The 26,019-nt window shown below is 36.1% G+C and overlaps 1 protein-coding gene across 1 annotated transcript in view; it reads left to right on the top strand.

Moving 5' to 3' along the window:
- The window catches only part of ipo11 (importin 11), a 269,401-nt gene that overhangs the window by 127,677 nt on the left and 115,705 nt on the right, over positions 1–26,019 (top strand). The window contains exons 22-24 of the mRNA XM_088911299.1: positions 2,966–3,042; positions 24,318–24,397; positions 25,255–25,335. Coding sequence (XP_088767425.1) covers positions 2,966–3,042; positions 24,318–24,397; positions 25,255–25,335 — 238 coding nt within the window. The remainder of the gene's footprint in view (positions 1–2,965; positions 3,043–24,317; positions 24,398–25,254; positions 25,336–26,019) is intronic.

Raw genomic sequence — 26,019 nt, 5'->3', positions numbered from 1 at the left:
GCATTTACTGGGACAATTATTAATTGTGGCAGTAAATCACAAAATGATTCTTTTAATGGCCTTAGAATCCAACCATGCGATATAACTCAAACAACGCACACACACAGGTACTAATACACAAGGATACATTTATTAATACATAGAATATGCATGTAAACCTAACAGATCTTATCGTGAGGGTTATCAGAATACAAAAGATATATATTCATTCAGTCACGAAGAGTTACATATATCAAGAGGACATACGTTCGGTATATCATTCATTTAGACCGTTTCGTAATTGAACTTGGTTACAACTTCTACATTAGATACTCAAAACAAGTACATAACTCTTAGGAATTAAATTGATATCAACTGGTTGGGATAACAATTGAATTTTAGAGCTGTAATGCAGTGAAGTTGAATACTCATCCAATCTCTGGGGATTCAGATCTCCTGCAGGCAGAAAGAAAGGAACAGTAGTGGAGACTCCTGCGGCGCTCCTCTCTGAAGACCGGCTAGTTAGTGTTGGCTTTAACTAGCAAAGTTGTGCACAGGAGAAAAGATGACTGTGGGTCACAGCAGGTCAGGAAGAAGACCGGTTCGTTCCTGATGAAGCGCTAGTTCTGAATACTGATTCAGCTGTCCACAGTTCTGACCTGTTCACGAGGCTTGCTGCTGATGCTAACCTCGGGTGGATCCTTTGGTTACTCGTGGCGACCTCCGCTCTCGACTCTTAGAACAAAGCAAAGTTCTGGCACTCGGACACACTGGCCGTTACGTGGTTGTCCGGGCTGAGTCTCAGGATGGTCAGGAGGCGTGCTGCGAGAATGTCCTGCCCTTGGGAGCCTTCTGCTCCTGGGCCATCCTGCCCTGGAATTGTCTCGCACCCCTGGAATTCTTCTTAGAATTCCCCTTTTAGGAGCTCTGTGTTGCCTGTTTTTACCTGGAGGAACTTCAGCTCGTTCATTGGCTGAAAGTTTCGTGGGCATCAGAGACCCACGTGGGTTACTCGGCCCTACCAGTTCCTGATTGGCTGATGATGAGTAACCATGCCCTCTGACCTTGGGGTTGTAAACCACTTGGATGAGGCTCTCCCTTGGAGTCTTGCAGACTTTTAGGCGCCAATGGATGACCATTGATCATGATAGCCTGGTTTAGCTAAGTGCATCCCCATTTGGGAGCTGTCCCTTATCAAAAGAAAACATCTTTAAATCAGCCTGCATGAATAGCTTCTCTGTGGCTGCACCACAGAGATAAAGAGAGAGATGGGGCCTCACTTGGGAAAGCACAGCAACACTTAATTCTGTCTTATTAACAAGCATTGCCGCTACACACGACTATGTGCTACAGTTTAGCTCATGGGTTTTATCAGTCTCATATAACTAAATCACTATTATATTCTCAGACACAAGTAAATTTACATTTCCTATTGTGAACTAAACTTTAAACGTGCATTTGGAATAATCGTTCACTTCTCAACAGTTATAATGTGAATAATTGAATCAAGTTTTATACTCCAAGATCCGTTGTCCAAATGTCCTTGATGAGTTTAAACTTCGCACGGGTAAAAGCTGGGTTACTGTGCCAGCTTCTTGGTACTGGGAGGAGAGAGAGAGCTTTTCTGGCATTGCCTAGCACTTGCATCGGCCACGGGCAACTCTGCCAAAGTCGTGGCTTGCTTATTTTGGTCTTTTAAACAGTCTATACACAGTTTGTCTTCTTGAGGCTCACAAGGTAAACAAAAGGGGAACTTAGTTTAGTCCATGCTATAGCTTTTTGTTCAGAACATTCTGGATATACTTGAAGTTGACAAAAAGGAAGAGTCCAACTGTCTAATTTCGTTAATCAGATGAAAATAAGTGGGGTCTCAAACACAGGATTTCTTCTGTTTCAGAGAGAATATCTTGGACAGAATTCTGCACTTTACTTACTCACTCTTTCGGCCTGGCTTCTTTGAGAAAAGTTTAAGTCCTGACTTGGACTGCTTGGAGAGATTGATTGAGCTTGAGTTTAGCGGAGAGAAAGGACTTGTGTTCCACATATACAGTTTACCTGTATATGGGGCTACATCACCAGTAGGTGCTAGGCTGAGATGCTATGAGGTTTGGTTCTGGTACCTATCCTACAGATCACTTATTGGTTGATCTTTCTTTGGGTGATGGTCCTGTGGTCTTTGAGAAACAGCCTGGAGATTTGCTGGAGCCCATTTGTGCTACACATCATTACATTGTTCAGCTTGATACAATTGTATGATGTCTCTTACCAAAGAATTTCACAGGCAAATTCCTGTGCATTTAGAGAGAGGCACCAGGTTTCTTGGTCAAGGCACAGAAATCTTTAATGATACTTAATTCTAAGTGAAATAATAGGCCTTGCCCCTACAAGAGGCAAAAGACCGTAGAAGAGGGGAATAAATGTGATTGGTCAAATTAATTATCTGTCACCATTTTCTCAACAAATGAATAATCAGGCCTGGTTTACTTTCCTTTTGAAGAATGGCACTTGTACAATTCCAGACATAGGTCGACTATTCCATGGTACTTACACTGCATGTGGTGGCCCAGTGCCCTGATAAGTTACTTCACATTGGTACATCCTCTTTTTTTTCCACTACCTGTATGTGGGATTATATTTGCAATTTCCTTTAGAGAGTATTCATATTGCTTTTGAACTACATGCCATTAGCTGTGGCTAAAGGATTCTTTGTGTGTTTTATGATAAGTTTCACATTAGGAAGTCTTTATAGACATACAAAATAAGGAATAACGTTTACGTCTATCAAAATCTCTGTTGTGATGTTTTGAATGATATATAGATTGGTCAGATTAAAGAACAATGTTTTTTTTTTCCCCAAGGCATTTTGTATAATCACAGAAAAGTAGTCTTTTAGAAAAATAGATCATTATAGACTTCCACCACTGGTCTTTATTTCTTTAGTCTCCCATGCTGAGCATTGAGAAATGCTGCTCTGATTTATTTGCAGGTTAGTAACATTGGAAAACAGCCCCTCCATCACACCTGAGCTCCTCAGAATTTTCCAGAACATGTCTGCTCTGCTTGGTAAGTGCTTATAATTACACTGGTTTACTGGTTACACTGTTTCTGCAAAGCGTCCTCCAGTATCCTGTCTTGGATTATGATTAGTCTTTGAGCTAAACTTTGTGAAATAACTAAATGCTCTTTATAGGGCTTTACATGAACTTCATAATCTGGGATACCTTGAAAATGTGGTGCTGTTTTGGATGCAGCTCAGTTTTGTCTCAGAATTTGTTTTTCTTTCCCATCCAGTCACTTGGCTGAAGAATGCCTGCAGTCTCAATACTTAATCAGATTTAAGGTCTTATGTAGCTGTGTAAAATGATATGTCACTGCCCACTCACTGACCTGGGTAGGAAATTAACTGTAAATCATGGCAGATGGATCTCAATAATATTGAGGTTGTCTGCATTGTAATTTCCCCAAAGCAAACCTGTTATAGAGACCTGGAGTGGAAACCTACTGTCCAAAAGGGAATATATACTGTAGGTAATAACAGCAAGTGGCTAGAGGCAATTTAAAACAGGCACTTCAGAGAATTTGGATTGGCAATTATGATTACAAAATAGTAGAAGCTTCTGTAATTACTTTTTGAAAGATATGGAATAATTTTGATCTGTGAAGATGTATCTCACCTTTTTTACAAATTACATATTGCATTTTTATTTAAGCTTATCTGTTGTATAGTTATACATTGAGTGATTTGATGAGTTTGAGTCCCCAAATCAGCTAAATAAAAAAATAAGCTATTTTGTAAACCGAGATAATACATTTCAGTAGATTCCAGGTGTGACTTTACACTTACTTTAGGGCTATGGAACCAGTGATTTTTTTGCATAATTAGGACTAGTAATTACCAACTTTAATTGTTACATTCCAGTATAATTATTTCATGACATTTAATTTTCCTTAAAAATGTATTTGATAAACTGATATTAGTTCCAAGTCCCAGTTCTATCACTTAACATGGACGTTAGCTTTCTCTTAAAAAGAAACTAGAGCCATTAAACACATTTAATAAAAAAGGTAGAGGCTTGATATTTTAATAAGCATTTTCTGGAATTTAATGAAAGTCTTCCTCCTTGGCAGCATGTTAGTTAAATATGCAGACATTTCTTTTTTTTTTACTTTATCAGGTTTCTGCAATTTGTTTTGTAAAACTTCAAAAAAACTTTTTTTTCCAAATGGATTTCTTTTTTAAATGTCATCCTTATCGCTTGATTTCAGACTGGTATGTCAGAATTAAAATAATCCTCAAGTTATTCCAGGCTCACAGCTGTGGAGTGTATATACAGAGTGTACTGTATATTAGCTGTGACTTAATTGAAAAATTGAATTATGTGAGAAGTGTTTCCCTAGTGAAACTTCCATTAATGAACTGATGATTGTTTTAAAACTGTCTGACATTGTCATTTTTATAAACAATTGTTAACTGTAATGAGCAATGCCGAAATGACTGTAAGCAACAAAAACTGTGACTGCATAAGGTTTGTGTGTTCTTTGAGATAAAGAAGCCCAGTACATCTTAGAAAAAAGAAGCATTAAACTTCATAATTAAATGTCAGCATACACTTCGTGCATAAGGATTTGGTGCAGATGAGTTTCTTTAGCTGCATTAGTTCTGTATAGCAAATTCCTCTGAGTAACATTGTAATGCAGCAGAACTGAAGATGGGTTCATTTAAACAAAACCAACATAACACCTCTAATTCATTGAGTCCCCGGTGACCTGTTAACACTGTTAACTTCTCTAGAGGTAAATTGTACTGTATTGGTAAGACTGGATCCTCCAGTTCCCTTTTACTTCTAGGGGGTCGGTTAAATAAGAGCACTCTAAAAACCATTTGCTCCCAAATGTGTAGGATAAATATTAAAATAAGGAAAAATAAACCTCCGACTTGCCAGACCTGCAGTTTGTTATTTCTGTAGCTAATAATGTTTCAGTCATATGTCTGTGCAAGCAGCATTTGCAATAATAGTTTCTGTGATTTGTATTATGTCAATATGAAAGATGACATATTATGAAAGATCACTCTCTGCATGTTTTCTTTATTACAAATGCATATTTAAATTATGCTTAACTGTTTTTGGTATTATTTTAATTGATTATTTGTGAGTGGCCAAGAGGCACAGTTACTTTAACCGAATAACCTCATTAGACCAATCGATGAGGAAGTTGCAGTGTGGAATGAGCATGGGTGTGCGTAGTTTCTTCAGAACTCCACTAGTTGTGATTGATGACAACAAGGCTACAGGGTACTTTCCTTCCTTCCATTCTTGCTAGGTTCATTCATTCACAACATAGGGCCTCATACTGCTCACTTAATAGTTTATCCCGAGGGGGCAGCACGATGGTACAGTGGTTAGCATTGCTGCCTTACAGTACTAGGGTCCTGGGTTCAGTTCTAGATCCGGGGTGCTAGCTGCATGGGGTTTATTTCCCCCTGTTCACATGGGTTTCCTCCCACAGTCCAAAAAATACTGGTAGGTTAATTAGCTTCTGGGAATTGGTTCTGATGTGAGTTTGTGTTTAAAAAAAAACATCTCTTTGTGTGCCTGTCTCTACCGTTGCGACTCTGAATTGGCAGAAGTGGTTGCAAGATGGATAGATGAATGGATTTTATTGTGATGAGCATAATGTGACAGTTATGCTGTGAATATCCTGCTTGACAGATGTGAACCCATTCTATAGGATGAGCTGCGACAATGTGTGGCAATGTGTGACACCTAGGGCTTAGAGACCAGTGAGCAAGCAAGCGGTTGCCCAGGCTCTATGAGAATAATGAGACAGGAGAGCACTAGATAGTGTTTCCAACCTGGTGTAAGCATGCATCACAGATGTATTACTTGTAAAGCTTCCAGCGGTGTTCTGACATGCTACTAGCCTGTTACTTTTATAGAAGAACTGTTTTGATGACAAATGTTAACCATCATAATGAATCTACGCTTGTTATGTCTGTTGCTCTTGGCTAAAGAAGATTGTAATTTTCCGTTCCTAGTAATACGTTTTTTGATCTTTTGCAGTTAAAGATGATGCATTTAATTTGATGCTCAGCACCTATTGTCTGTAGTATGATTGATTTACTTACTTAATTGATTAATTGATTGACTTACTTTTATTTTCCCAAATTTGCTTTGCAGGCAGGTAAAAGGCATTATATAATGCACAATACATTTATAACAACATGAACCCATTTACAAATAAGAGATGTACATCTGTCATGAGGAAGAAAAATACAAGAAATTGTCCCAATTGAGTAGGTTTATAACCGTGGGAATAAAAGATGATTTGATGCTATTGCACTTGTATCTGGGTAGTCTAAATTGGCGCCCAGATTCAGTGTACATGGGGTGGTTATGACAGTCAATGATAATATTGGTCTCCTGCACTATTTGTTTGAATAATAATAATCCAAAGGATGGCACCTTTTTTACAGTATAGTATTCCCATCACTATACTGCAGCATTAGGACCCATACAGACTACAGGGTGAGCCCCCCACTTGTCCCACTAACACTTCTTCTAGCAGAAACCCTAGCTTTCCCAGGAGGTCTCCCATCCAGGTAATGGCCAGGCTCACACCTGCTGAGCTTCAGTGGACTCTCACTTGTATGTAGCAGGGTGATATAGCTGCTGACAGGTGTCTAAAAGCTGTTACTGCTGTGCACCAATAATTTTCCTGGAGACCTTCACAATCCTGCTCCGTCTCTTTTTATTGCATAAATTAAGGTTACCAAACCAGTGCAGTGAATGTAAGGACACGTTCAATTAAAGTTCTATAGAATAGTCATTGTCACACATTAAAATAACTGAATTTTCTTAGGAATAATAATCACTGCTGGCTCTTCTAACATATGTCGGCTGTGTTTTCCTGAAAAGTTAGCTTATAATCAACGATATTGCCAAGATATTTGTAACTGTTTGACAATGACAATTTGACTGACAATTTCATTTTCATCATTGTTAGTTTTGCAGCTGGTGGTTGCTCCCTATAATCAATGATCATGTCTTTGGATTTTGACACATTAAGTTAAAGGAAACATTACACAATGGAACAAAATAACCCTTTACAGGCCCATGATTACTCTCTACAACTTGAAGGAGACTAACAATGAGTCATCAGCAAACTTAATGATGTGTCTGTCCTCAAAAGAACTTCTACAGCCAGACTTCTTTCTACAAAATGTAGAGGATGGAGGATAGCGCACAGCCCTGAGGAGACCCATTGGAAAAACAAAGCTGCACTGATGTAAAACCTTGATCTTTAGGTCAAAAAGTCTAAGATTCAACCTAGAATATTAAAGTCTCGATTAAAATTTGAGGGTAATCGTTCCACTAACACGTGTAGTTGAATGATGTTAAAGGCTGAGGAGAAATCTTTAAGAAAAGGCCTGGCATGTGTCCCGAGACCTTTTAGAGGTGAATATAAGAGATTTGATAATGTCAGGGTTTACTGGGATCCACAGGGCTATATATACAGGGCTCATAAGAGAACCTCTGACTCCTCTTTCAGCCCTATGGGCAAATTGCCTGGGATCCAGAGGTATTGTATCTGGTGGAGCACATGCCTTCTAACACTTTTCTCAAACTAACGAGATCACTGGTCTGAAATCATTTAATGTCTTGGTGGATTTGTGTTTTGCAACTGGTATGATTGTTGCCCGTTTCCAGATTTTGGGTACTTTCTGCTGATTGAAAGATATTATAAAAATATAATGAAATACATTGCTGCTCAGAAGATGACCTCAGTATCTGCCCACTGATGTCATGAGATCCAAGATTTTTCCTTACTTTTGTCTACTATTGAGTTCATCAGCCAACTCTGTATTAGTGTTAAAACCATCAATATTCATTGTGTTTTTGGAGATTACCTTTGTCTGGAAGCCTCACCATAGTGTTCATTCTACTCCATGCAGTTCATATTTGATATATATCTTATACTCTAATTGTGCCTTTCTAATTTCTGTTCTAATTTCACTCTCTTCCCTCTTAACCCTGTTGTGAGGCAGTGCAGTTGAGGCACGGTAGACTCTTCAGTGAGGCTTTTTGTTTGAATTAACTTTCAAAGGGTTTCACAGGAATCACTGTTTCTTTGCAGAAAAATATATGAACATAAACCATGTCTGTAAGTTCATCTTAATTGTCACAAAAGTAAAAAGACAGACCAGTCAGTGCAGACACCGTGTGCTGTCTTCTGCCCAGACCTTGACCTGCTGCACTTGTGCTTTCTCTCTCCTCAGTGCTGCCCTTTAGGTTTGCATTTAGACTACGGTATTGTGGTTGGATGAGCGAAGTGGTGGTTTCACAGTAGAGTCTCTGATTGGGCCGTAGCCAAGAGGTTAGATTAACTGATCTTAAAAATATTTTTTTCAAATTCATGTGAAGTAAACCATTAAACCCATATATCTAACTGAAATAATTTAACTCATTCCCCCAACGTACTTTATATACAGGTTCAGTTCTGCAAGTCTTTACTTAACCCTATTTTTATTTCTATTTTAAGTTTAGTGCTACACTTTCTTAGCCATTGTGTGAATACACATTGAGATATTTATAAATGAAAACATTTTGCTTAATGGAAAACTATTTTAAAGCCCTACAATTAAACACCAAATATAGTATACACTTTAAAATGTGCAGAAAATAAATTAAATAAACACTTTCCACAATCCAAAGTTAATTGGCTGTTAATTGGGAACACTGGTCCTGGTGTGAGTGTGTGCCCTGAGATGGACAGGCGTCCCATCCAGGGTGTATCCAGCCTTATACCTGTTTCTTGCTGGGATAGACTCTCCTGTAACCTTGTATTGGATAAAGGGGTTTGAAAATGGATGGGTAAACTGTTACACTACAATATGGGTTATTCAGAATTTTCAAGGAAAAGGTATGAGATAAAATGCAGAAGATGTGTGCAAGAGCAAAGGAGTGACAAAGGAGAGAGGCAAAGTTTAGCCTTGCGGGTTACCAGTAGTGACTGCATCATGTTTCCTTTGCACTGTTCATCTGCGGATTTTATGGGAATTTGTCTTTATGTATATGGGGTCATGCGTAACCTGGGGAGAGGGTACGCATTATATGCGAGGATTTTGTTATAGGATATCCTTGGAAAAAAGGCTAAATGTAATGGGATGATACAATACATTTAATTTATTCACTTATTAAATTTATTCACTGTCCAACAGTACATGCAAAAAAAAATCATGACGTAAAAGAAATAAAACCAGGAGTACTGTATATGTCCAGATTGTCACTAACAAAATGTTTTAGTAAAAATGTCGAGTCACAGAATTGATTTGACCAATTAGTTCCTACATTGTGGTACTGCACATGAGAAAATTGTTACCTATTGTGTTGAGCCTGTTCTTATGTTCAAGAAGACCCGAGTTAGACCAGTGCAATAAGCCCTCAAGGTAACCTGGAGCTAGACCGTTCAACGCCTGTAAGCAAGAGAACATTAAAATCCACTCTTAGGTTTCACAGGGAGCCAGTGCACTTTACACATGAGTTATGTGCTGAGACAGAGTATTGGTACAGTATTGAGCACACAAGCCACAAAATTACAGACATAAAGAAACCTATTTAGTATTAGTTGACACTCCAGTCAGTCAGAAGTTTCAGTAGTGTAATTTTAAGCAAATAGAGGCATGTGCCTATTTTTTAGCATCAGATAAAGCTGAAAGATAAAGATCTTATCTTGGGAATCTTTAGCAGAGGGCAAAATGTTACCCTTGTGACTTTGTTCTTAAAATGAACTTTAAATTATCTCAGAAGGTCGGAAATAACACCAAGGTTTTGAACTTCATTCATAGGTTTAATTTTATCACTGTCAATGACTTCTCAGAAACCACAATGTTTGTGTGTAAAGATCTGCCTTGAAAAAACTGCTGTGTTGGTGGTTTGACCTCGGCAGCATCGTGGCAGATGTCATTGCTATTTACTTGTTTTTTAATGTTTATTAGATTAAGCAAACTGGTGACACAGATCGTTTTAAAGACGGCACAGTGGTGTGGCAGCTGGTGCTGTTGTCTCACATCTCTTGGGTCTTCGGTTTGATTCCAGACTGGGGTATCTTCTGGGTGGAGTTCACCTTTTTGGCTGGTGGTCTGGTTTTCTCCCCCTTTCCAAAGACATGCTAGCTGCAATGGACTCCTGTTCCAGTGGCTGTTGTCCTCTTAGTGTTCAGTCTACCGATTTCCGACACTTTTGAAGTGAGCTCTACAAATCCTTTGAACCAATTTTATTATGTTTTTTTTTTCCTATACAGTGTTTTGTCTCTACAAAACATCATAGGGCTTTCTGGGATATGTTTGATCATTTCATTTCTTTTATAATTTCAACCCAATAGATTGGGAGGACAGATGCAGAGTTTAACTTAAATTACATTTTAAGCTATTTTATTTTAAGCAAATTCTCTTATCTTTACTGTTCTATCTTTACTGGGAAATACAAAACAAGATTTTATTATTGCAAAAAAAATGGCACTGAAATGTTTATTTTGGATCGAGGATATCCTTGACCAGAGAGCTTTAACAGTGATAGTTGAATATGATCTTTTGGAATATGAAATCTTGGTTTTATTTGCAGTTGCAGTATTCCTAAATGTATTTTTATGTGAATTGTTACCCAGTGTAAAAAAATCACTGAGTAATAATTGGTATGTGTATATTTCACAAATAATGGTCTTTTCAGCATTTGTTTAGAGAAAAATCATTCAAATTGTTAAAAAAAACTAAATTACACACAGAAAAATTCAAGTCTGGATACTAGGAAATTAGTAAGGGAAATGTTAAAGCCATTCATGACTGATGTTTATGGTGGACTCTCAAGCTGACGAAACAAATTGGAAGGGTAGAATGTGGTTGTCATGGATACTGACATGCTTATTTCTCTCTTCCTTGATGCTCAGCCTTTTTTGTTGTTAAAATGTGTAGATATCTAAATGCCAACATTTTTATTTTGATCAATTCATTTGTTTATCATAAGTGAACACTTTGTCCCACACATTTATTAACTTTCCTCAGTCCTGTCTTAAGCAGCTCACTGTGCACAAAATGTACTGAGCAGGCAGGGCTTAATTTCACTTATTTGTTTTTTTTTTCCTGCTAAATATGGTTGAGCCCTGCAGTTTTGAAAGAGTAATGATGTTTTGTGTCAACTGATATGCAGAAGAAATATTTCAAGAAGGCTGACCACTGCGTTTCTTTGCTGTCTCATTTCTTTGTTGTATTTGCTTTCGGAAAAGGCCTATTGGTTCACATGTGTGTCTTAGCTTGTTGCCTTCCTAGATGGGACCCCTCCTGTGTACTGAGAGTCTGTTCACATCACTCATGTTCTTATCGTTTGTTAGGAAAGTAAAGCTACCTAGCTTAATATGGTTCAGATTCTAAGCCTTCCATAAGCACAAGTATTAAATAGAAAGCACAACATGTATAACAGGCTGAGATCTTTGCAGAAAAGTAGGTTGAAAGATTTAATGAAATATTCAAACCTTGTCTTCTGCTCATTCATCACCAGTGTGCTCATCTCTTAAAGAACATAGAACTAGTTGGCTTTAACTGATGTAACACTTTCCAAGACACACTTTTGCAGAATCACAATTATTGTGATTGCAAATAATGTGATTTTCAACAGGATTTAATAAAAGAATTATAATTAAAACACGTCTGCTTAAAAAAGTACAGTAAGCAGAAAAATTCTGAACAAAAGTTTGGATGCAAGAATTTTCAGTGTTAACTATGGCAGGCAAACAAAGGTTTTTGGCGGTTTACATTGTGGTTATGTTGAATATAAGCTTTAATACACTAATACAACAACACACTGTATGGCTATGGATTGAATTGACTCCATGTAATCTGGCATGCCAGTTTTGCTTGTGTTACTTTGTTTTGTTGCCATACTTTTCACTTTGTTTCAGTAACTTTGGCCTCCCTGCTTTCTTTTAGTGTGGGACTGGGTTGGTTGCCAACAACATTGTTGGCAGTGCTGATCTAGTCATTTATAAAGGAAATAGTGCCAGCTGTCACCCATTATTTCTTCCATTTATTCCTATGCAGCATAGCGGTGTTCACTTAAGACTTGACACTTCAACCCTCATCGTATTTAGAGACATTTTCAAGGACATCAAAAAGGCCACAGATGAGAGGAGACCATTTGGCCCATTAAGCTAATGTGTTTCTATTTTTTATAGTGTCCTATGGCCCATATTGGTTGGAACCCCATACACACATTTTCACACACAGAACTTTATTTTTTGGGCTTTCTAAGTAATATTTCTGATGGGTTGAAAAATAAAATTGTAAGCAAATGTACTCGATGTTCATCTAATCAAAAAGTGTTTGATGCTGATACTGTTGTGACTATTGTTGTAACTAAATGGCATAAAAGTAGCAGTGTTAAAATTCTGAACCTCTTGAGGTCCTTATTGACCGAAAAGGTCTTTCTATCTAAACAATAATCATCTAATCAATTCTGTAAACTGTCTCATTAGAAAAAACCCTCTAATTACAAGAAGCAATGAGAGCAGCGAGCATAGAAATTGTAATCTATTTATTCTGCAGTTAGATGTACGATGTATGTAATTACCTTCTTGCCTGATACTTTGGAACTGTTTTCCAGAGGTTTTATCAGAAAACAGCATACACCTTAGAATGCACATGTGCAGATTTGTTAGGTCTTTTTAAGCATGTGCATGATGCATTACATTCTATACCAGTGGAATTTGTGAAAGACCTTTGTTCGAATGCAAGATGATATATTTCACCAATTGGTAAGGACAGGATACTTTTCTGTTGTTACACATTCAGTTATTAAGCACAAAATTCAACAACACAGTGTCAATTCCGGTAGATTGTCTGGGCTGACCAAAAGACAAAGCCTAAATTGAAGAATGTTATATATCCATCCATTTTCTAACCACTTCTTCTAGTTCAGCGTTGCAGGTGAACATCTATGAATTTTGTCATGGCATCTTTTCATTTTTATATCACATAATTTAATACAAGCAAAAAGAGCACAGTCTAAAACCATAACTATGTGTAGGTATACATACAGTGCCTTGCGAAAGTATTCGGCCCCCTTGAACTTTTCAACCTTTTGCCACATTTCAGGCTTCAAACATAAAGATATAAATTTAAACCAATAGGTTTCGTTCCACTTCACAATTGTGTCCCACTTGTTGGTGATTCTTCACATAAAATAAAAAATTTATATCTTTATGTTTGAAGCCTGAAATGTGGCAAAAGGTTGAAAAGTTCAAGGGGGCCGAATACTTTCGCAAGGCACTGTATATAGTATATATAACTATTTGTAGGGAGTTAGATAAAATCAAATCACCCAAGCCTGTTAAAGTGAGTAGAATGTTTTTTTAATTCTATTCCACAGTACAAAATGGCAATGAAGATAACACAGGCGACATATGCTTATGCATTTTGATTTTAGTCAAGATCCAAAAACTGGCTTCTGAATATGCTGCAGCTAGATAACAACATGTTTAGAAACAACAGAACACAGTGCATTTCAAGCATTAAACAACCCCAAAAAAAAGATATGCAGTGGCATTTCTGCATCAGCTGGGCAAAGAATAGAATGAAGTATTAAAAAGGTAAAAAAAGGCACCTTTATAATGTTCTGATCATCAGCTGCAAATGTAGGGCCTGGATCAAAGTTGTTGCAAAGATTCCTGACCTATATATTTGGACTGTTTCCAGAACTAGCAATTGTCAGAGGTTGACATACTTATGGGTTGTTTTCTAAATAAAATTTAATCCACAAGAAAAGCAGTTCAAGGATTCCCAACAACCCCTTCTGACCTATATATCATGGTACGCTATGATCAATAATACCAAAGGCAGAAGCGAGGTCCACGAGGACAAGAATGATGAAAAAAATGTCAGTAGTCATCAGCAGATTGTATATAACCCTTCCAGCAGCAGTTTCTGTGTGAGGCATCAATGTAAACCCAGACTGGAGTAGCTCAAACACCTGACCTGCAGAGCTTATAATGAAACACCCATAGCCTGTTCTAGAATATTTCCTATTAATGTTAAGTTAGATATCGGAAAATAAATCATGTGTAGGCTGCTTTTTTAAAAGAAGGAGAGAGTGAACAATTCTTGATCTAGGAGGCCATGTTTGGTAAGGGCCGATGGGTAATTAATATTACATCACAAAATATCAGGAAAACAATTGCATTGGACTGTAGACTCTTCCTGAGTGCTATACTTAACTATACTATACTTCACATCTTCTAAAATATGATGAACTGTGGAAAAATAGTTCTAGGATAACTATTCTTCAGTTAGTTTCCCCCCAAAAAAACCTTACTCTGGGATTGTCATTGCTTTCCTAAGATATTATCGATTTTTACTTTAAAGCAAGTAAATGAACAGGCCACTGTCCCATTCATGTTTATCCCATGAGCTTTTTATGGAGTGATACTGGATGTTGTGCAGTTATTAATGCCATAGAATTGGGCCTGTTCTGTTTCTAATCTGAAGTGTCACCCAGGGTAGAATTGTAAAATGTAAAGTAGTCCTCAATCCTAGTTTGTGGGAGCTACTGTGCTTGCAGGAGAGATTAAAATGAATTGGCAAAGTATTGATTTGAGTATCCATGGCAAAGTAGTGGTTTGGGTAACCATGGATTAGCAAGATAACACATCATAATTATGTACACTATCTCACAACCTTTTTAAAAGAAGAAAAACATTCACACACACACATAAGTCTAGTCTACGGTGCTATTTGCTAAGTACATGTTTTGTGGTAATTAGAAAAACATTTGAAGTGAATATAACAACGAAATAACTGTTGAGTAGTATAATTTAGCTTGATTCAAGGGCATATAGATATTTGAAGCTGACAGTAAATTACAAGTTAAAGAAACAGGTCATGCAAAACATACATCTGTAATTGACCTTATCCAGCTGATTTCTATCTTTAATAATCTTAGTTGTTATTTCTATTGCTACAGTGGTAATAGTTTCAAAGTTATTTTTCAAAATATACGGTAAGGGTAGTGTTTACGGTATTGCACCAATTTATAACAGATTCTGTGTGCTACCGCAAACATATATTATAGCTTCCCTTACTAAGAACTGAACACAAGAAGGGAATAAAAAGTAATGTGTCTTGATTATAAACATGTTTTTCAAAGGAAGCCCTGCTCTGCAAATTTATTTTTAAAGATTGTTGATTATTTGCTACTGGCTGTATTGACTTAAGGGGGAGAAAATCATTTTGCATGTTTCATTTTCTGCCTAGAGAAGGGAATCTCTGGAAAGTTAAGAATGCAAGGCACAAGTCTGTAGAAATGAGTCTTAGGATTGTGATTGCACTTCAGAGACACGTTCCGAGACACATTCAAGAGATTTGTTCTGTGGAACACTGCTTCTGCAGAAATGATTTAAATACCATGTTTCATTTAGGTAATCGGTAAAGCTTTACTGTTCTGATAATCAGTCCTACAAGGCCTGTGTTCTCATGAACCATCGCCTGGTCGTTACAAATGCTCTCTTTTAAAAAGTGATCTGGAGAAGACTTGGAAATAGAGCAGTGAGATGTATAATATGACATGGCAACCATTTTCACCACCAAAGACTCTGTTGCCCACAGTCTGACCCACTGCTATTTTATGAGTGTCTTTATATATTTTCTCAATCCCCATGATAATGTATACAGGTTATTTCAATGCCCATGTTTTGACATGCCCTAAATCAAGTACTCAGGTCTTCATAAATTCATAGATGTTACACTTCGACTCCAAACCCTACCTGAATTTAAAATGTTTTACCCACACACTCTTTATGCATTGTAGATTGAATGAATGGGAGTTTCAACATTTCCATAATATAAAAAGTCTTGCTTTGGTTTACACTACTTTAACTTGTGCACATATAATACAAACTGTAGGTCATTCACACACAAATGTTTGAACAGTGTAGTATGTACACACTAGATACACACACAAATGTCTCATTTCTCCATGTACAGTTCTATGACAAATGATTTTTCCCATGTTCTGAATTTCTGTATTTTTTCTCCACTGAATGTTATCAGAGTCCTATTGTTATCTTATGCATCATGTTGATATATAAATGATACTAATATGGGGATATGATTTGAATATCTTTTCAGTCATTTCTTTACTTTCGCCACTTATAACAGTTAAAAATAAAATGTAGAAATGAAAGTAAACTTCAGTGGATGAAAACAAAGCAGAGACGGTGTTCTCCTCCCCCCCTCAATGCATGTGTCTGGAGAAATTCAGTTCACCTGATGATTTCACATACAAGGCGGAGCACCCCCTGCAGGGAAAGTGTGGGGGAGAGAGACTAACTGAGAGAGTCAGCGAGGTTAGCTCACAGTGGGGGACATTCACAGGGTATTGGAAAATGAATGCCTCACACAAAGTGCACACTGGAAAGGTATCACACTATAATGTATACTCTCTTGTCTGTGTTTGCATGCTTTTCACTGGGAGGATCAAGGTTAGTGTTTTGAGAGCAAAATACTCAATATTCAGATATTCATACAGGCGCGTTTATTTGCTTTTCATAATTTGGCGTTCACACCATGAGATGTTTTGTACTGTTTTTCCAAATTTATTTTTGTGTTTGTGGATGATATGATATTGAGTGATGCATTGATTTCTTCCACTTACAATTTTTCCATTTTTAACAAGTTCTAGCAAGGTTTGAGATGCATTTTACAATAAATCTTAAAAAATTCGTAAAATATTTGTATTCCCCTTCAGAATACAAGGCAAGTCTGTGTGCTTTTAAGCATTATTAACATAATCTTGCACTACTTTTGCACTATACTTTGTATTAAAAAAAACATGAATAGGTGGGTTGTGAACAAAATATTGTCAAGATGAATATTGTTTTTATTTATGAAAACAGTTGTCACGATAGCTATTCTCTTGCAATTACGGCTATTGCCATAACTTAATCTCAGTTTAATATATAATTTTAATCCCAGCCTTTAGCAGTCAAGCAGCAAAATACTTTCTTCCTTTAAAAAATATACCAGGCCTACCTTAAGACATTATCATTTTTTTAAAAAACAGGAAGGAATGTGACAAAAAGCCATGTATAAAGGCTGATGTTATATTTAAAGTGATTTTGAGAGTGTTTCTAAGCCTCCTCAAGTACAGCTAATCAGGCCCTTTCAGTAGCACCCATTTCTGTATTCCTGGCACTTCCGTAGGGTAATAAGAATTACTTGGAAGATCCACTTTTCATTTATTTTTAAGATTAAATTGACATCTTTAAGTGATTCAGTCAGTGATTGAGTGAATGAGCTGACCATAGCTTGTATTTTCTTTTCTGTTTTCAAAATTCTGGGTCCTGGAAAGTTGACTTTCAACATACATGTTGATATCCACTTAACAGATCTGTTTTGGTTATGCTGGGACCCTAATCTTCCATATATGTTGATTATTATTGTCATTACTATTACTTTTGTTACCGATGTTACAATTGACTGACTGTAATCAATGTATTCTTATTATAATGCAACAAGTAAAGGTTCATTCCATGATTTCAACAGGGAGTGAAACTTTATCTGTTCCTTTGCTGTCTGCCCCTGCTGACACTGCTACGTACTCGAATATCTTCTTATAATAATGTGCATTATTTGACGTATTTTGTACTTTAAGTAACTTCACAGCTTTTACATTTACTGTACACCAGATAAATCCAGGTATTCAGTGTCTGATTTCTGAAGTAAACTTTACACTCATAAATATCAGGTGCATACTTTCCAGTGTGATCTGTTTTAAATATAATCTTTAAAGTTTGTCTGTTATAATTTGTGATATTAAACTCATTTGAAGTCATTAAAACTAACTCTGAAACTGCAGTGTACTTTGATTGGATGATTTGAAACTCTTAATGGAAAGTTAATGCCAAAAAACAATTCTCATATACCACTCTTATATATGAATGTGACCATTAAATCTGCCTTTAGGTTGACATTTTGTTCTACACAATATGTTAGTCAGCATGATATCATTTTAAGGAGCAGATTTTTAATTTTATGATTTCTACATCCTGTTAAGACTTGCCTTCTTATAATGAACCTTTTTCTAAATGACTGTTGAAGCAATGTGACACATCTGGGAGTCTAAAAAACACTGCTGTTTTCTTCAGAATTTAATGATCAGTCTCAATAATATTAAAATGTACTTCCAACTGGACGTGAGGAAAAAAAAATCCTTCCACTTATTTTCAATCTGTCCTAGCCTTTATGATAGTATGGTTATAAAACCATCCTTGCTTCACATTTAATTATACTCCAGTTTTTCAATAGCAGTAGATTATAGCGACCAACTATTTTTCATTCATAACAGTATAAGGCAAAGTTGAAACACCACAGCCTGTAAATGATTCACTCTTTCATACCGTGTTGCGAGAGCACCTTGTGTGAAAGGTGTATATGAGAAGTCAGGTAAGAGGTGCCAATTCATTTCACTGCGAGAACTATGAAGCAAGGTTGAGAGTTTCTGTTTGGTCAGACTGCATATCACTTTTGTGTTGGAACCACAATAAGTTTTCAGATTCTATATATTAGCTATTACAATCGCTGTCCTCCCTTCATTGGACTGTTGGGGATGGTTTTGCTGTAGAGAGACAGTGAAGTAGAGTTGAGTAACATATAATTTAATTCCTTGTCTTTTTCTGCCATTGTTGCAAGATTCAGATAAATTACACTGTAAAGAAGGCTCAATGTTAAAAGCAGGACCATCTGTATTTGAGATATTTACAATTGCTGGCAAACATAAATATTACAATTTGGTATTTTTGTTCCCACCAGAACAGATCTTCAAGGTTTTCAGAGATAACATTGAAGTAAACTACCTTACCTTCCCTGACATTGTAATCAAGTGATTCGTCAACAAATTTGTTTCAGCCCTCCCTGTGGCCTAATGTGTTCAGACTCCCTCGCGCTTTTAAACATAATGATCAATTCTCATTTAGGTTCCAAATATTATTAAAGTACTGTTTCCAAATACAAGAACTGAGTCTTTATCACTAAAGCATTCGAGTAAAATACTCATCAATCTGCAGTGGGAAAAAAATCATTAAAAGCTGCAAACCTGACATAATAGGCTTTTTTCTTAGTTGTCCAAAAGATGCAGTTCATTTTTCGGTGAACCAAGTTTTATTCGTTTTATTTTTTAAAAAAACAATTTAAGAATAAATCCCTGCAACATTTCAACATCCCTCTCCTTTTACCATTAGTTGAATCCCCCTCCAGAAAAGGAAGGATGTAACATGCAATGAAGATTTGACCACATCAGCACTCCAAGCCCCCACTTTCACTACTCTAAAGCTGGATAGCAGAGATTATATCAAACAGTGTCTCATCTGTCATCTGTTATTGTAAGGTTCCAAGACTGCAGTTATTATTTTACAAATGTACTTGAGAGGGAGGAATATCCTTGGTCAGAATAGTGGGAAAAGAAGAAAAAAGTTGTCTCCAAAACCCAGTCATATCCGGACACACCTAAACTGTCACTTCATTAAGGAAAATAATAACTTACCAACATTCTTATGTATGCGTGCAGGCTGTATTTCATATTCCCTGATCCTTACCCCATTTACATTGGTTCTTATGAGGATGATTATCAATATCCAATACACTTTTCTGACCACAGCTCCAGTGTATACTGGGGTACGTCGGTGGTCATAATTCCCTCCACTTGAGGCAGGGAGATGCCGTCCATGGATATGCTAATTCACTCAAAAGCTCCACTTTCTTTCTAAAGTATTTAGGAGCTGGCAGAGAGGAGAGCTTCAGTCTGAACCTATGCTCAGAAGGGGAATGAATAGAATGCTTCCATGACAGGGCTGCCAAAAAAAACCCCAAAAAAACAACAAAACAAAACCACACAAGAGAGGCCAGTCTATCAGTTGTGCTAGATTGCAGTTGTTTCTTGGCAAGACTTTGCTTTTCCGAGTAAAAGAGAACCTGAACATACCTAAAGAAAAACATGTATAACTGGCAACTGCAGTTCGATCTCAGGGCCATGATCTTGGCACATTGTGATCTCCTGATTTCATGCCTTGCAAATTGGCGATGAAAATATTATGAACATCACATCTTATATTCATTGTGGGTGTATGTGAACGGTTAGTTCATTTGTGATGTAGATTTTTTAAATTTAACCTTTGTCCTTGTAGTATTTATTTCTGAGCTGAACTGGAAAAGATATCCAAATATTCCATCTATTTTTAATGCAGTTTAAAATGTATTTGTAACTAATATATTTTACTTTCATTTCACCATTTTGTATTAAGGCTGTTAATACAGTTAGCTGTTAGTTATGCGGATGCATTTAAATAATGTAAATATCTACTGTTTCTATAAAACTGTTTTCATCTCCAATAAATGCTTATGATCACAAAACGTCTATTAAGAAAATTCTTTTTTGTCAAAGTTCCTTTGCTTGCCACCAAATGTTTAGAAGCAAGCACATGACTAGGTCAGAAGCAAATCTCATTTACAATTTTAAAGTAAGGGCAAGAAATACAATTTACATTTTCCCAGAAAAAATTAATAAATTAGTCAAAATAAGTCAAAGTGAAATCTTCATGGAGCATAAAATTAAATATTAAATCCCTTTCATCTCGGAAGCTGTGCTGCCTGGTTTGTCGTTATTCTTGTGTGAGGTCTCAGATATTAATTAGAAAAATGAGACTTAACTATTGCTTCCTTCTCAATTAAGTGGTTATGTTTCTATGTGGAAATTCATCATCACTGGAAATGTTCAGCACAGTGCAGTGTGTGAAGTAACATGGCTTAGAGAGTTCATCTGTATGCAAACACAAAGCCCTTCAGTGTAGTTATATACCTGCCTTTGTGTCTTTATTCCAGCACATCAAAGTCAGAGTTCCTTGTTTTTTTTTTTGTCTGTGAGGAGTTCTGTCTGGAACACTGGTTTGGAATGAAAATAGTAAAATGTTATTTTAGAGATGGGAACCTGAAGAAAATCTTAGCCTAAGAAGGTTATTACATTTTTAAATGGTTACATGTTTTTAAAATATTTATATATAACCCATTTGTGTAATGTTAAAAATAATATTTCTCATTAAAACAATTACAAACACTGCATAAAACTGTTTTAACTATTGTTCAGAAATTAGGGTACATAATTTATTTGGTGTGATTATTTGCAATATTGGAATTCCGAGTGCCACTTAAGGTTCATTTTTGTATAGCGCCCTTCATAACATAACGCTTTCACAGTTATTTACACAGATTATACAAACAGTAATCCAATATTATAAATTGAAAGGAAATTACTGGAAGTGGTTGCAAAATAGTTTTAGAGTAGTGTGGAGTAACCGTGTAACAGTAAGGCATAATGAGCATAATCAGAACAGGAAGAGCAACACTTGTCATAAGAATATTAAGAGGTGGCACATTCCACTTCAATTCACGGTGCATAGTGAATGTGTGAGCTACTCTCAGGATAAGATGCAAATGGGCATTGGACATATTATGCTAAACTGAACATCAAAATGTTAAAAGATCCACAAACACAAAGGATCTTAAACCACATGCAGGATTTTTGCAGAATTGGCTACAATACCTTAAAAATTCCTTAGAAAACAAAAATCAAAAGCTATAGCAAATGGAAGTTCAGAACATACAGTGAGCATATGATTTCTCAGCTTTCTGTGAACCAAAGAAATTGTGTTTTCATGACCATTCCAAATGGATACAAAATTAAGAAATCAAATTCAACTTCCAGCTCAAAGTAGCAAAAAAGCTTGTGACTATTGCCTCCTACAGTATGTAAACTTCGGCTTTCATTACACTTGAAGGAGGATGACCTCTCCCTGCTGAAGATGTTTGTGAAATAGCCGTTCACTTAATGAAGGCTCAAAGTCATCTGTGCACATGGTTGCTAGAGTACTTTGCAAGAATCCACTTGGAACACGGTTGAATTACGGAATTGACATTCAGCCTCCCAGGCCCAGGGCCAGTAGAAATCGCTTTGTGTGAACATACAACTATCGGTCCCTAATGGATCAGTTTGATTTTTCAAGAAGTACATGCTGTTAGTATTATGCACAGCCATGAATGTTGAAGGTCTCATTGTTCAGCTATCAAATGTGTCTCTGTTTTGAGAAGCAAAAAAAGTCTGAATTTTTTTTAAATCACACCCATCCATAGGTACTCCCAATTCCATAATAGGCTGACTCAGACTTTGCTGTCACAAAAAGTCCAAACACCAAATAAAGCAAACTGATGTGCATTTCTTTATTTTTCTGCTTTGTTGAAGGAAAATATTTCAGTGCATGTTTAAAAGAGCTGTACAGAATTGTTGTTGTTTTCTGGAAATGATATCATTAATGTAATGTTATATTTCCAATAATGTTTGCATCCTACATTTTTTGTACATGTATGAGATCAAAAATGGGTAGAAGTGTACTTTTGTACTGATGTTGTAATATAGAGATTATATAACAACTGCAAAAAGATCTTAACAAGAGTTTCTCAAGCATATCTCATCTATAGCTGGGAGACATAGGGTATGCTGGTCACTGAACACCTAACAGGTGTGTAAATATCCATGTTGACAGCAGTGTCTTCTAGGTTTTCCTGAACGTGAAACAGAGGTGAGATTCTAATGACTTCATTTTTTCTGCTGACTGGTTAAAACTGTTTTGACAGATTCTTCACTCGAGGCATTATAGCGTCCAAGTAAAAGTTTATGTATGGTAGCTGTGTGGCTTAATTGCCTCATGCGATCTGGATGTCTGAAAATGAAATGACTTGCATTTTACTCACATGGGCTAATAGCTGGTGTTTTAGCATTTCTGGCACTAGGTACTCATCTGTGCTGTACTATATGAGGCCCCTTAAGGAAGCAGTTGCACTTCTGCCTTTTTGAAGAGTGCCATATTTCATTATTGTGAGTACTCATGTCTTGCCCTTAGGGTAGTTTAAAAGTAATTCGTTAAAATCATTTGCCCTTCATCTAATCTGTAAAGATTAAGTGAAGCCCTGTGATAAAGGTCACTGAATCCGTTTACCTCAGGGTGCAATTTTTTTTTGCTTTGTTTGTGCAAGTAAAACACCATCCGCAGCAGTACAAGCAATTTGAACTTAATCATCTGTATTGAATATACATAAAGATCACAAGGGTGATTGTTTTTCAGTAGCCTGACGAGCAGTCAAAACATTTAATACGTACAGACTGGTTTCACTTTGACAGGAACTCACCATAGCAGTGTACAATATTTTGGCAAGTTGACTCTGCTTCTGTTGTTAGGTTCATTTCAGCGGTCAGCTACAGCCATTTCTATGAAGTGATTATATGCAAAGGGTTGTTAATATGCATAAATGAAGACTGTATGACCATAAAGGCAAAAACCATACACTGACAGTAGAATGTAGTTCTAAATTCCCAGGTCAGGGTACAGCATTGCACATCACTGCATATTTACTTTTATTAATGAAATAGGAATTGAACATGCCTTTTGTCGATCTGTAATACTTGGGTAATCTGTTCGAGTCCTAAATGTTATCATTCCATCTTGCACAAAATTACCTTAATAACCCACACAATTAGTTGAGTGGCCCTGGTCTGTGTGCAATAATAGTGGTGCAAATGATTTCAGAATGATTGAATTGGTGATTTTCAGGCAAAGATTCCACCATTTAGACCAAGGAGCTTTCAAAACAATTCCAAGCTAAAGTTATATAAAGGCACCGATTGGGAAGAGAAAGTAAAGACATTTCAAAGACACTTAATATCTCTTTCAGCATGGTGAAGTCATAAATTTCTTATGTATCTCATTATGTGTATCCTTGTCTTGAAGACCGCTTAAATGTCTGTTCCATTGTCTTTAAACAAGTTTGCTTAAGCAATTACTTATTTTGCAGATCTCAGAAGTGATTTACCTAAAGCAAATGTGATGTGTCTGTGGCATGCTGGAACTTGCATAAAGCTGCCTGCAGTGCTTTAGTTTTTCAAGTCATTAAAGATACCAGCAGAGAGAATTACAGCATTGAACCCAGGAGATCATAAACCCATGGATAGGAGAATTTATTTTTGCATGCACGACCAAGGAATGATATTACACTGTTGGTAATAGATGGAAATAATTTGTTTTGGAAAACATTGTATTGGTGCAAAATGATTAAGAAAACGAAACCCATTTAATGGTGATTTTTTTTCCCAGGAGAAAAATCTGTCTCTTAGAAAGTACTTATTATGTTACTGGTTCTTTTTAATTAACATGCAGGTCTAATAATGATTTTGTTTGGATAATTTCTTTTGCAGAACTCAGCTCTGAAAACCTAAGAACTTGTTTCCAGATTATCAATGCGTATGTGTACTTGTCATCAACCGACTTCTTACAGGTATTGTTCTTAATCCCTTGCTCTTGCTTAGGAATATAAAATTAAGTAATACCCTTATAGCAGGTTTCTAATTAAAACAATTCATCTATTTATGCCAAAACAAAAAAAATCCCAGTAGTGCCTCCACATATATTTCTTGATTTCCTTACTTTATCTAAGAGGTATGCATGTACTGTATCAAAGGTCTTGTATTTGAGTTATATTTGTCAGCTGGTCTGACTTTTTTACTATTGGTTGATAAGACAATTCTGTGATTCTACAGTGTGCAAAGGTCTACAAATGAATTGAGTTTTAGCAATAATGAGTTAGTATTAGGGTTTTTCAGGCAGTGAATCCTGACGAAGGCGTACTCTTTACAGCATCCCGGCCACAAGTTGCTTATGAGAGTAACTTTACATTTTCCTTCTAAGTATAGCATCCCTTTTCAAGATTACTTGGTTGATTGATTCCATTCTGAATTGTATCTTCAGTATTTCACAATGCTGTAACAGTATACTCTGTTAGCAGAGTTAGAAAAAAGTTTTAATTTATTTGAGAGACATTTACTTGCCATTCCAGAAAAAAAAACTCTTTTATCAAAGTCTGGCATTTTGATTGCATTATTGATATAGAACAATGTTGCAGCAAAGATAGTGGCTTATTCAACAAGAACTTGGTCCAACATTAGAAATGCCGTAACCTGTTACAAAACAGTCATAAAGCTCTGATAAACACTTTACAAAAGGAATATGTTTATACCGCTACTCATTCCACTTAAGGTAAATTATAAATTACAATGGATTTCTTAATGAAGCAATGGTAACAGATTTTACTTTGCATTACAAAATTCTTATCATCCTATATTCTTCTCTTTCCAGAATTACGCTGAAGCTCTTTGTCAATCTTTCTGTGAACTGTTGAAAGACATAACTACTGAGGGCCAAGTCCAAGTTCTTAAGGTACTGTTTTTGATTTTATAAAAAATATATATGTAAAACTATTTAATTCAGACCATCCTATCGTATTTTATATCTTATTTAGAAAATAATGTAATATAATCTGTATAACGTAATGGTATGATAATGTCATATCCAGACGTTGTTAGTGGTCTTAGTATAAAGCTGTGGAATTTTTTTATGATAATTTTCTTCAGGTTTGTGTAATTATGTGATTCGATCCATTGCAGATTTTAATACAGGATATAGATTTTTTTGGCAGTTATGTGGTAAAATGATTAACATGCCCATCCATTTTTTTTATTTTTCATTTAGCAGGTTAATAAATGTCTCCTTTAATAACAGCAAGCAATTTCCAAACCAGACGATCTGCTTTATATAAACAAGTTAGATCTCCTTTAATGTTTGAGGAATTGAATTGTAATTTTATGTAGAATTTTTAGAACTGATATACAGTTACTACATTGGCTCCACTGACCCTAACTAAAAAGGAAATGTATTAAATTTGATCATATCTTAACATTTTTATTTCTCTTAAATACTTGCTTACCTTTAAAGTTATTATATCTCTTTATAATTATTTAATAAATAATAAATATAAATAATTTAAGTAAACAAATGCATTGATTCAGAATTAACACAAGATAGAAGGTATATGGTTTTCCTCAGCTTTATATTTAGTTTCAC

This window comes from Atractosteus spatula, chromosome 3 (genome assembly GCF_055471065.1).
Source record: "Atractosteus spatula isolate fAtrSpa1 chromosome 3, fAtrSpa1.hap1, whole genome shotgun sequence".
NCBI classification, from domain to species: Eukaryota; Metazoa; Chordata; class Actinopteri; order Semionotiformes; family Lepisosteidae; genus Atractosteus; species Atractosteus spatula.
Note: the sequence above shows the minus strand (reverse complement) of the source record. Positions and strands in the feature narration are given on the sequence as shown.